The sequence below is a fragment of the Petaurus breviceps genome, unplaced genomic scaffold, assembly GCF_028583685.1.
Source record: "Petaurus breviceps papuanus isolate PSGF00001 unplaced genomic scaffold, PetGlider_PUasm1.0 99, whole genome shotgun sequence".
Lineage (NCBI taxonomy): Eukaryota > Metazoa > Chordata > Mammalia > Diprotodontia > Petauridae > Petaurus > Petaurus breviceps.
The window spans coordinates 2,436,784-2,449,461 of record NW_027187465.1 but is presented as its reverse complement, the minus strand read 5'-3'; the positions used below and the strand labels follow the sequence as shown (position 1 = coordinate 2,449,461).

At 44.3% G+C, this 12,678-nt stretch overlaps 1 protein-coding gene across 6 annotated transcripts in view; it reads left to right on the top strand.

Moving 5' to 3' along the window:
- The window catches only part of MTMR3 (myotubularin related protein 3), a 192,521-nt gene that overhangs the window by 123,401 nt on the left and 56,442 nt on the right, over positions 1-12,678 (top strand). For 5 of the 6 annotated variants that reach the window (XM_069081506.1, XM_069081505.1, XM_069081503.1 and 2 more), the window contains 2 exons: positions 1,707-1,796; positions 3,114-3,230. In XM_069081506.1, the coding sequence (XP_068937607.1) occupies positions 1,707-1,796; positions 3,114-3,230 (207 nt within the window). The remainder of the gene's footprint in view (positions 1-1,706; positions 1,797-3,113; positions 3,231-12,678) is intronic. The other variant, XM_069081504.1, reaches the window with a different exon arrangement.

Below are 12,678 nucleotides of genomic sequence, written 5' to 3'. Positions count from 1 at the left end.
CACTGAATGGCCTGCTGGAGGTACGGGTGAGCATCCTGCTCTCCTCCTTTCATTTCCCCAGCTATGAGTGGGAGTCTGAGGAAAGCCTCCTAATTCAGCTCAGTTCAGCCAGCATTTTTCCTCCATGTCCCTCAGAATTTCCTTTTGGAGAGTTTTAAAAAGAATAACAAAAAGCACTTTTGGATTTTTGTTTTTAAAGAGACAGTGATTTAAGTGAGAAGCCCACCATGCTTGAGTTCTATATATGGGCTTTTCACTATAGCAACAGCCACAGAGACCAGTTAATTTATCAACTGTGTTTGATGAGACCGTGCATCTCCTGAAAACCAAGAGCCATTCTCCTGGTGCTACTGATGACCCCAGGGCTTGGGATCAGACCTTCTCTGAAGAAGTAAAAACCACTCTTCCCCAGAGGGCAGGGGAGAGGTGCAGAATGGCTGGGAGGCTGCAGCCTAGAGCCAGGAGCAGTCATGAGAGAAATGCAGGCTAGGAAGAGAAGATCGCAGTCATGTGGTGAGGCCTGAGGGCCCACCGGCACCTCAGAGTCAGGCAAAACCCAAAGGCTGTGACCCCACCAAATGGATGAGGCCCCAGGTCCATGGGAGGCACAGCACACGCCTGTGAGATAGCTAGTGCAGGGGGGGATCTTCGTTTTTCAGATGGGGAAACTGAGGCTCAGGGAAGGGAAGTGACTCTTGCTATAGTTGTACAACTGTAAAAGAATCCAGGTTGTGACTAGAGCTTCAGTCCTATGGCTGAAGCCAGATGCACTGCTCCTGCCTTCTTTCCATCTGAAGTTCACTGGCTCTTCTTTTCCCTTCTCTAGTCAGCAGTGAGACTGGATACGCAGGAGCACAGGCATGGTCTCAGTTCTGGTTTCGTGTTGGAGGGGGTAGGGAGGGGTGGAGAGGGAAGAAAATGTGTGATTTGATGGTCTGCATTTAGGTTTGGGGTCCTCCAAGCCCTTTATATTAGATTGATTGCAACCCGTTCATGTCCTAACTCACCATTAACATAAATGTCACATTGGCTTTAATTTATATTGGGGATCTAATTACATTGGTGAATTACATAATTGGAATTCTATGGTCAAAGTTGGTGTTAGGTTTAATCTTCAAAACTATATGTGCCTGTCTATTTTGTTTGGTTAAAAACCTTTCTCTGAGGGAGGAGGCTTGTTTAACTGCCAAATTGTAATGTAACTTCTATGTTTGCCAGTGTCTTGGCAGTTGTATTTCTTGTGCTTGTGTGACTTTCTCTGGCTTTTGAAAATTACTTTGTATGCAGCTGGTATCTTGATTTCTGGATTAGTTTTCTAATAAACTATATGTGCCCCAGATAAGCCCTTCCACCCAGAATGATGACCAAAGTGAAAGATGCCTCTGTTATACAAATTAAAAGAAATTATTTATTTCCCCAAAAGTCTATACCAGCAACTTCATTAAAATGTGGTTTGGTTGAGCCATCCTTAATATCCTCTTTTTGGCTACATGTTTGGTGTCGAAGCACTTGCTGTCTCTGTGACTCACGTGGATTGGGATACTTTCAGGAGGTCTCTTCATTCAGATGGTCTCCAGTACCCAGTGATCCTTTTCAAGGATCCTTGGCATCTCTTTATGATTGTCCCATTAATCGTTGTCGAACAAACCCTATTATGGGTGAATAAGAGTAGCATCAACATTATTCAGAGATTTGGGGTTTTCCAGGATGAAGAGACACAGCACAGCCTTGAATGCATCCAGGCCAATCAGATCTTTCCCAGGAAGCAATTGATTCGAGAGGATGAGAATCTTCAGGTAATGAATAGGTCACTTTTGTCCTTTTTGACCAATCTGTAGTTGTGTGGTTGCTAACAAGGATGCTGAGCTTTTGGATGGGACTCCCTCATATCTAGCTTCTCCATTCACCTCCCCCTCCCCCATTCCCCTAGTTCAAGACTCCCTGGCCTCAGTGGTCTCTCCCTTTCTGTTTTTCCTGTATACCACCATCCCAGTCCCAATTTTGTTACTTGTCTACTCAGAAACCTTTCATTCCTTTCTCTGTTGCCTGCCACGTGAAGTCCAAACTGTGGACTAGCAATCAGGACTTTCTATCGTCTGGTCCCAACCTACTTTCCAAGGCTTGTGTCGAATTGCTTCCCCTTCACATGGCCTACACTCAGCCAGAATGGGCGATTTCCATTGCCAGTCATGGTCTGTACTTTGGGTCGCAATGGTCCTTCTTCCTTCAAACTCCTCCTCTCTCCTAATCCCACCATTCACTCTCTGTGGAAATTCTTCGTAGCCTTGTTCAGGTGCCCCCTTCTGCTGGAAACCTTCCCTAGTCCTGCCCTCCTGGAAATTGCCACAGCCCTTAAGACTTCTCTTAAGACATGGACGTGTCTTAGCTGTAATACCAGACAAGACTTTCCCTGAGAACAGTGGTTGTGTCTCATTCATCTCTGTGTCTCTTGTCGCACCTCCTCCATACCCTGATGGCAGACCAGTATTGTAGAACGCGTGCTGGGCCGAAATTTAGTCTAGGCTTTGGCATCTACTTGTTGTGTGACCATTAACCTCCCTGAGCCTTAGTGCATATTAATTAGCTTGTCAGTTAAAGGGGAAAATAATACTCAGACCACTTAGCTCTGAGGGTAGTCATGCAGAAAGCGCTTTCTGGAACTTCCAGGGTTCTGGTGATGGCTCTGCCGCCATTCTCCTTGAGAGAGTGCTCTTGGTGATTTTTTCTAAAGCTTCTGAAACTTCCCCTGTATGAATGACATCCCAAGAATTCAAGAGTGCAGTGAGAGGGACCTGCATATGCCAGCTCTCTCTGTAGAATTTCAGGATTGGAAGGGATCTCAGACGTCATAGAGCTCAAGGCATTTGCTCCATTTAAGTGAGATGGGCCTTCCCAGCTTCTGCAGACTTGTTATTTGAACCTACATGTCAGAGTATTCATTGTAGAAAAGTTTCTACCTCAACTTTAAACTTAAAAACCAATTAAATATATTTTACAACTATTGCTATTGGAATAAGTGCATTTTGAGATAGGAAATGGGTTACACTATAGGGATCAGAAGAACTTGTTTGACTGCTTCTGAACTTTGAAAGATTTCTTCTTCCATTTTGAAGGTTCCTTTCCTGGAACTTCACGGTGAGAGCACAGAATTCGTGGGCCGGGCTGAGGATGCTGTCATCGCACTGTCTAATTATAGGCTGCACATCAAGTTTACTGAGTCACTCGTTAACGTAAGTAATCAGACTGTGATGAGGACGGGGAAATCTCATAATGATCCTGAACAGGGAAAGAAGCCGATGAGCTTGGGGACCTCTGATTTTGATGGGGACACATTCATTCTAAAGCAGTCCTTCCTTTGAGCAGATTCAGCTGATCCGTGACCACCTGACAAGCTGGACGTGGTGAGCCCTGTAAGGGCTGGCCACTGGGGCCAGCATTGCTCACAAAGGCACTCTGTCAGGGTGGCATTGAACCGAGGGGTGGACGAAAGGCGTCCCTTGTAACTCCTTTTATCCTGTGCCCGGGGTGCTCTTCAGGGAGTGTACAAGGGGGAGAGGCTAGTGCTTCTTTGTTTTCTCATGAAAGGAGTCTGAGTCTTCCAAGGCACGCATTTTCTCTGGGTCTGTGCATTGCCACCCTCATAGAAGAGGGCTCTGTCGTGATGCTGCTGATGACTCATGCTTAGGGTCTTCCAGTGAGGGAACCAGAATAGGCTGCTGGGCCTCAGATTTAGAGTGAGAGAAGATCCTGGCCTCATAAGGCTGAAATCAACCTCAGCAGCAATGGAATGAAGTAGGCAGAGCATGAGACCTGGAATCAGGAATCAGGTTCAAATCCTGGCTCAGACATTTGCTGACTGTGTGACCCTGGCCAAGTCACTTCATCTCTCTTGTACTCAGTTTCCTCATCTGTAAACTGGGAGATTTGGAGACAGTGACCTAAGCTCTCATCTAACTTTGTCTGTGATATCATGATTCTTCTGACGATATCAGAACTCGATGCGCATTCATTTATGATTCTAGTATCCCCATAACACAGTATAATCAAGCAAATGATTTTGGTGCTTCCTTCTTTCCCGTTGGTCCATAGCTATAGTTCTTTGCTATATATTCATGAAGTATTCATAATTATATAATTCTGTGGCGGTCTCTTTTTTTCCTTTGTACAGTGTGACACACACACACACACACACACACACTTGGTGTTATGTAAACATTTATCACTTGCATTTGAATTCATTTAATCTAAAAATCAAGAAATATCACACTACAGTGACACACTTTCATTTGCAAAATATGAGAGATGTGTTTGTCCCCTCACACATTATATGTATTTTGAAACACCTTTGGCCATAGTGCTAATTTCAGCCTCCTCAGAGCCAAAGTCTTGTAAATTCATTTTTGTGTGTAGGGCTGGGATGTGATCACACCATTCATTATGCTCAAATACCGACACCGCTGCCATATTTATATTTGGGTTGTCAGCTAAAAATACAGAGCAGATTTTTCAAGGGCAGAGGTTGGCTCACTGCTGGGCACAGTGACTTCAGTAGACCAGCTGGAAGTTTAGAGCTTGAACTCAGCACCAAATGAAACCCCTATTGAATTCTCAGATTCTGCATTATCTTTGCAGTGTCAAGTAGAAACTGATAATACAATTTAATTTTGTGCTTTTCTGCTTGCTACTGGACTGGAACTAATTCGGGATCATAAATAAGCTTTATATGGAGAGAGATGATAGAGATTTACAATACCCTACTTCTCCCTTGGAACAGGGGACCATCCTTGGAGATCTGCCCCTTCCCCTAGACAAAACAAAACAGAAACAGTACCTTAATTGTTCCTACTCTATTGTAATGTCTTTTATATATGGTTCAGATCAAAGAAGTATGTGGTGTCCCTACTGGTATCACAGCTTCATTTCTTTTTTTTTTTTAAAGCAGTCGGGGCTAAGTAACTTGCTCAAGGTGACACGGCCAGGTATTACTTCTGGGTGTGGTGCTGAGTGTCTGAGCCGGGACTCGATCCCAGGTCATCCGGACACTGGAGCCGGTGCTCTTACTCGCTGTGCCCCCTGGCTGCCCTGTACATCTTCATTTCTAAGCTGTGCACGTGCCATTGAGTCTTTAATTCTGCCTCTGTCCACCCAGTGCTCTGCTGGTCACGTCCTTATAAACTCCTCGGTGATAGTCATACAACCAGAATTAGGACACAGGCTCTGGCGGGCCTGAATTGGAACTGAAATGAGTTGGCCCTCTGTTCTTACCCCAGGATAGCCGACCATTCAAAGAGATGCTAACATTTCTGGCTCTTTTCGGTAAATGTTCAAGATTTTGCTTCAATGAAATGAAAAGCCTAAATTAGTGACTTTGGAGAGAGAAATGATTGGTATCCCTGTGTCTCCTCCTCTATGACTTCACGAATGTTAGACATTTCAAATTAAGAAAAACAGATGATTTAACCTGTTACCTGCAAAGAAATGAATGTTTACACCCTCATCCATCATGCTCAGTGCTGTGCAGCCTACAGGCATTCTGGAAAGGAGCATGTTCTCCATACAGAGACCCATCAAGCACATTTTTATTAGGCCCAGGAGATGGCCCTTCATCTAAAACAGAGAAGATCAAGGTGTCCTCTTTTAAAAGAGGCAAATAGTACCTCAAAGCCCAAGTTGGTTGGCTATAAATTTCATGGGCTGCCTCTGAATTGTCATCATTTTTTAGTACTCTTATATCAGAAAAGCTGTTTAGATAATGACTTAGCAAGAGGTCCCAAGAAGCTTTTAGTACCTCCTAAACATTGTACGTTCTCTTTTCATCTCACAGTACATTGAGTAAGACATATTGGCAGAAGCTGGGTACCATAAATGACATAGAGCCAATGAAACATGCAGATTCACTCAACATCAGATTCTTGCACAGAGGAAAGAGGCCATATACCACAGAATTAAAGTTGGTAGTAATTAAGGGGAAAGCCAGCCTGCATCTACCCAACTCAGTGATTCCATATTTCTTATCTAGAAAATCTCTGCTAGGCATAGGTAATGTGTACAGTATTAATGTGGATTCCATGAAAAATTCACACCTTTAATTCGTGCCATTTTGTCTGTTCCTTATGTTTTGAGAGACTGCCCCTCAGCCTCCTTCTTGTGAAATCCCAGTAAGTAGCGTGATCTGCTGGGATGTCACACAACAGTGCGTGAAGCAAGCTTGTTTGGAGTGTTCAGGAGGCTTCCCTTGTGGATTTGCAGGGATTGGCTTTGATGGAGGAATCCCAGAGAGCATTGTGTTTGAATGGTAGAAGAAAAGGCTTGGTGGGCCATAAAGGGGATACAGGCAGTAAATCGGCTGTTGGCCAAAAGCTCATTTCCAGATTCAGCATTGGCCTTTGAAATCCCATCACAGTTCCAGGGCCAGACTTGCAAGGTAGGCAGTTCTGGGCGGGGCAGATGCCAGAGGCTGCTAGGAGGGAGCTGGGTTGCTGCACATTTTCCAGTTGTGGGTAGCTATATAATGGAGGAACCTTACTATTAATGGAAGGTAATGGCGACAGAGCAAAAGATTGGACGTGGAGGGGGGGGAGCGCCAGGGAAGTGAGAAAGAACCAAGGGTAAAAGATAAAAATTGGAAACTGTGGATCTAAGTGTGTAGTGCAGCTCTGTTGTAGGTGTGACCCTGGGCAAATTACTTTGCCTCTCTCCATCTCACTCTGTAAACTGACCCCTGGGCCCTTTCCAAGTCCAAATCCTGTGATCCTGGGGCTTTCACTCTGAGCCCTTACAAATGGGGGATCAGGGGCTAATCTTGCTGGGCCTTAGTTTTCTCCTTTTCAAGTCGCCAAGCATTTATTAAGTGCCTACTGTATGCAAAGCACGATACTAGGGGTGCAAAGACAGCATCTTACAATCTCATCCCTTCTGGAGCTTGTACATTTTCCAAATGGACACAGTGATTAATCCTTCTCCTTCAGCTCTCTGGGTTTCGAAGAAAGTCTTTTGAAAAAGTAATATGCATTGTAAATGTGAGCTACAGTACTTTATTGTTACAAAATACTTTCATATTTTTTTATTAAATATTTCATTAAAATTTAATATTGAACATTAAATACAGGCAACTAGATTTGGCTCAGTAACTATTTACATTTAAATTAATACCACAATAATTTTTCAACCATTATATTCCAGTAGGATTTTTTAATCTAGTCGTGTTCTTTAAAAAAATTTTTGTCTCTTCCTCACTGCCCCACTCCCACCCCCACTGGAAAAACAAACAAGAGAAACTCTTCACCAAGGACCTACATAACCCAACAAATAAAAGTCCTGCTTTGTCTTGTTCTGAGGTTTAAGTTCCTTATCTCTGATCTGCCTGAGAGGTGGGATTTAGCCCTCTGGATTCAGGTAGTGCCTGAAGCATCTCCATTTTTAAGTGTGGAAACTGACTCTCAGAAAGGAAGCCAGTAGCTGGCCATAGAAAGACCAAAAAAAAAAAAAAAAGGCAGTTTCTATCCTCAGGGAGTTTACCATTGTCCTGGAGGGATTCTACAGGTACTCATTTTGTGGAGGAATCAGGCAGGGCTTCTTCCCTTAGGAGATGGCTCAAACCCAGGACCTCGGGCTCTGGGAATGCTGGTGTCCTCTCTCCTCTTCTCTTGTCAGTGATGTCCCACACAGCAGCTTTCCCACTGATGGGCTCCCAAACCTGTTTTGGAGTTCTGGGCTTTGAGCGTCAAAAGGAAAAGAACAAGGGTTACCTTGCTGAAGGTGTGGAGAATCGGGGATGGGGTTAGGTGTGTCTGACAGAGGAGGATCATAGATTCATATTGTCACAGATTTGAAGCTAGAACCTTAGAAGTCATCCACCAGATGAGGAAAGTGAGGCCTGGAAAGATGCCCTGCCCTGCCTTGCCCAAGGTTACATAGCAAGTCAACTTTAGAATCACCACTCCCAGGGCCATAGAGACAGTGTAACCCAGCCCAAGGGCAGCTCCTTGTCCTAGGTCCCCAGGCTTTCAGATTCCCAGGGCAGGATCTTGGTCCATTACTAGAAGGTCAGGGTGTATATGGCTGGCAGTGTTCCTGCATGATGATGGCATTTTTGTCTGTTGTTTGTATCACCTTCACTAAAGAATGGGAGTACAATTTGTAATCAGACTCCCACCAGTTTTAAAAAGGGCTTTTGTTTCCCTTCTTTTATACATTTTTCCTCTTGTCTAATTAGAGTTATAGCTATTTTTTTATTTTTGTTTTTTTTGCTTTTTGGAGGGGGGAAGGCAGGGCAGTTGGGTTTAAGTGACTTGCCCAAGATCACACAGCTAGTAAGAGTTAAGTGTCTGAGACTGGATTTGAACTCAGGTCCTCGTGACTCCAGGGCCGGTGCTCTATTCATTGCTCCACCTAGCCACCCTGAGTTATAGCTATTTTTAAAAGCAAGGATATTTGAGAAATCCAGTAGAAGTATGGTCATCTGAACTCTGTACTGCGTGACAGCCCAATGCATTGCATGTCTGCTCAGACAAAATCGGGCTTGCTTTTCTGTTGCTCTGGCCTGCTCTAGAGCTGCCTGTGGGAGAGTAGACTAGCAGCACTGTGTGCGTGTGGTTTCTGTTTTCTGGCATGAGTTCGAGGGGATTGTGAGATTATCAGTGGGACCAAGGATAGGTCAGGGAGGAAATCAGCATTGGCAGATTGGCCAGCAGGAGCATGTAGAGCTTAAAACTTTTCATTGATTTCTGATGCCCTGTGCTACTCCAGACCTCTAACCTAGGGGGAGAAAGTTAAGTGGTCCAAGACATCTAACCAGGAAGCTAAGTTTTTGGAGGTCTTTTTCTATCTCCTACCATCACCTGCAGGCATTTTCTTACAGATCCCCAGATTACCATTAGACTTGTCAGAATAACCAGGGTTCATATCAGGGATAAACTTCTGTTGAAGGATCCTGGTAGAGAGGAGAAGTTTCAGTTCAGTAGAAGGAAGTTCCCCAGTTACCATGGGACCTACTTTACTGCCTTCCCAGATGGAGAGGATAGGTGAGAGCAAGATTCTCAGCTCTGAGGGGGGGTGCTAATGGGCACCCAGAGGAGGTTCCCCCTTCTCCCATCCTTGTACCATTCCCATAGCATTAGGGAGAGTGGTACTTAGGCTCTCTGGGCTCAGTAGGGGAGCAGCCATTCCCTGGACCTGGAAGATGTGAAGTCGGTGGGTATTTACCTTACAAGTTCACATTGTTCTTGTTTTCTCTGTGGTCCTAGAACCCTCTTACCTGGGCAGGTTGGCCAGCAGGAGCATTGGAGTGACCTTGGCATTTGTTTGGTTGGCAAGTGTTTGGTTATCATCCCTGGTTGTTATTGCTTTGACTCTAGTAGGCTTATGGTCACAAGTAATAGGTGTGGTCCAGTGAATTGAGCTGGAAGGGGACCAGAGGAGGCAGGTGGAACATTGGCCAAGAGGCTGTTCCCAGCTCCGCCACTAGCATAGCCAGCATGACTGGGCAGACCACTTTCCTCTTCTGTAAGATGAAAGGTTTGGAATAGATAACTTTTAAACTACCTTTTAACTCTTAAGATTTTATGATTTTCCTTTTTACCTTTTCCTTTTCAAATTAAGAATACCCTACTTTTTAATTGTGTTGCTTTACCGTTTATAAGAGACTCCCATTAGGGAGTTAGGGTCTCTTGACTTTCAGAGAAGCCCGTAACCTAAACAGGGAAGCTCTTCTTGTTCCCTAAAGGAACCGAATTCTCCTAAAAGTTCTGCCTTGTCCAGAGTCAAAGGACCCAGGTCACCAGTCTTTCCTTACATGTGCCTTTTCTCCTGCTCTTCAGAGCTTCTCTTCCTCCTTTCTCCTGAGTTTTCCTCCCTTCCCAAGCCACCTTTCGGTAGCTGCTTCAGATTTTCTTAGCATCTTGGGATAAAGGACCACACAGACGCAGAGGCCCTGCAGGCAGACATCCAGCAATACCTCCTGGCAAAAGGAAAATCTGCAGATTATATTCTTGGCAGTTCCTAGATGGACGTTTTAGTCTTAGATGAAACCCTTGGCCCTATATAGACTCCCATATTCTGTCTTCTAACCTCTGCCCCCAGTCTTAGTTGGTTTTCCCCGATCTCATCAGCCATCCTTCTTCCTGAGACTCTCCCGCCCCATCTCCTTCTCTGGAGGTGCTTAGACCTGGAACACTTAGCTTCAGGCCTTGTTTAGCAGAGGGAAGGCCAGAATCAAGGGAGAACTTGTCCCTCTTTAAGTGGAGAAACATATCAAACTGTTTCCACAGCCTCATTTGGGCTGGCATAAGAAGCATGTGCTCCATCTTCTTTCCATGGAATGGGAGTGACCTTGAAGACTCACTTACGTGGTAAGCAAGCACTCAGTCAGGAGACAATAAGCATTTATTTTTTATTTTTAAAGCAATTGGGGTTAAGTAACTTGCTCAAGGTTACATGGCCAGTTATTTCTGGGTGTAGTGCTGAGTATCTGAGCCCAGATTTGATCCCCAGGTCATCCCGACACTGGAGCCGGTGCTCTTACTCGTGCTACCTGGCCGCCCCATGACAGTAAGCATTTATTAAACAGCTGCTATGTACCAGGTACTGTGTTAAGTGGGATACAGACACAGAAAAGAAAGATAGTCCTGACTTCAAGGAGCTTATAGTCTGATAGAGGAAGACAGCTTGCAAAGGAAGCTGAAAAGCCTTCTGGAAGGTAAGGGGGTTACCTCTGCCCAGGGGCATGGGGGAAGAGGAAGAGAAGTCCACCTGTAGTTCATCCAGGTGAGAAATGAAGAGATGCCTGAGCTGAGCTCTCTCCTTAAATGAAAGCTTGGCTCCACCCTCCAAGGAGCACAGGGTGCTGATGAGGTGGGATACCAAGGCTGATGGTGAGATTTCCCAAGAGCTTCCTAGGACATGGTGGAGAAATGAGTTGGTGAAGCCCAAAGGATAGCAGCCAGGTAGAGATAAGAACTTGGAATGAGGTAAAGTGAGGTGAAGAGTCTCCCAGTTTTTTATCCAGGAGGCCTTCTCCAGAGTCCTCTCTGGAGCTGGTAAAAATTCCTTTGGAATGGCCTTCCTACCCCTCTAGCCCTACTCTGCTTTCTGACATGATCTTTCAAGGACTGGGGAGCCTGGCATGGCTGTTGGGGAAAAGGGACCTATTCTCCTTCTCTTTTCATCTCCCCTGAAGCCTAGCCTAGACCATCTTGAATCATGACTTGGGGTTTGTTGAGTCAGAAGCCCTTTCCACAGCCCCTTTCCCTAATGCTTCCCTAATTCATGTTCATTACCTTGGAGGGGATAGGAATGGATAGACATCACTAGAAGCTACCTGGTGAGTACATTGACAGAGGGGTGGGGTCCTTGTTGGTTGTGGGCACTTGCAGTAGAGCAGAGTCCCTGATTTCAGTTCTAAGGCAGAGGACAGTTGAAGTTTGCAGCCACCAGAGGGCCACAGAGAGCAAGAGCCATTGTGGGACAGTATGGCTGAGGGCCCTAGCCATGGCTTACGGGTGGAAAGGACTGCCCAGGCTGGGCCCTGGGACAGAGCTCAGAAAATAATGGTAAGAAGGACCTGAGGCTTAGGACATCACTCCCCATAATTGAGGCCTAGAATTTGATGATAATAATAAACTGCTCAAAACAAAATAAAAATAAAAATGAATAAGGAGAAAAACCCAATAAAGGGATAGAGGGGATAGAGAAGATCTGGGTTCATGTTCAGAGGAAGATAGTGGAGTGAAAAAAAGATACTCCTTTTTCTATGAGAAACGTCAAATGGTCCCAAGCATAAAAAAAATTCTTAGAAAAACTTTAAAAGGCCTTTAGAAATCAAAAGAGACCTACGAAAAATTAGGTGAAAAAACAAAGCAATCCAAGAAAATTATGAAAAGAAAGTCAACCAGCTGGAAATAGAGAATCAAAAGCTTAAAGAAGAAAATAATTCCTTGAAAGCTAGAATTGGACAAGGAGATGCTAACAATAAAACAAAATCAAAAGAATGAAAAAACAGAAGAGAATGTGAAACATCTCATCAGAAAAATAACTGATCTAAGAGAACATATTGAGGAGAGACAATATAAAAATCGTCAGTCCATGATCAAAAAATGAATCTTGATACCATATTACAAGAGATTATTAAGGAAAATTTCCTTGAAGTTCTAGAACAATAAGGTGTAAAGCAGAAACAGAAGGAAAAAAAAAAAGCAAACCACCGATCACCACCTGAAAGAGATCCCAGGGGGAAAACTTACAGGAATATCATAGCCAAATTTCAAAGTTCCCAAATTAAGGAGAAAATAATTGCAAGCAACAAAGAAAAAAATAAATATTGTGGAGCTATAGTCAGGTATTACATAAGACTTAACAGCTTCTACATTAAAGGATTGTAGGTCTTAGAATAGTATATATTGTAGAACAAAAGAGCTGGGGTTACAGCCATGGGTAATTTACCCAGCAAAGTTAAGTATACTCCTGAATGGACAAAAAAGGAGGGGACTAGGGAAGCTATGTGATATAGTGAATCAGCAGCCCTGGAATCAGGAGGACCTGAGTTCAAATGTGGCCTCAGACATTTAGCACTAACTAGCCGTGTGACCTAGTGCAAGTCACTTAACCCTAATTGGCCTTCCTTTTCCTCCCTCCAAGAAAAAGCAAAAGCAAAAAAAAAAGGCAGGGGGGGGGGGCATTTAA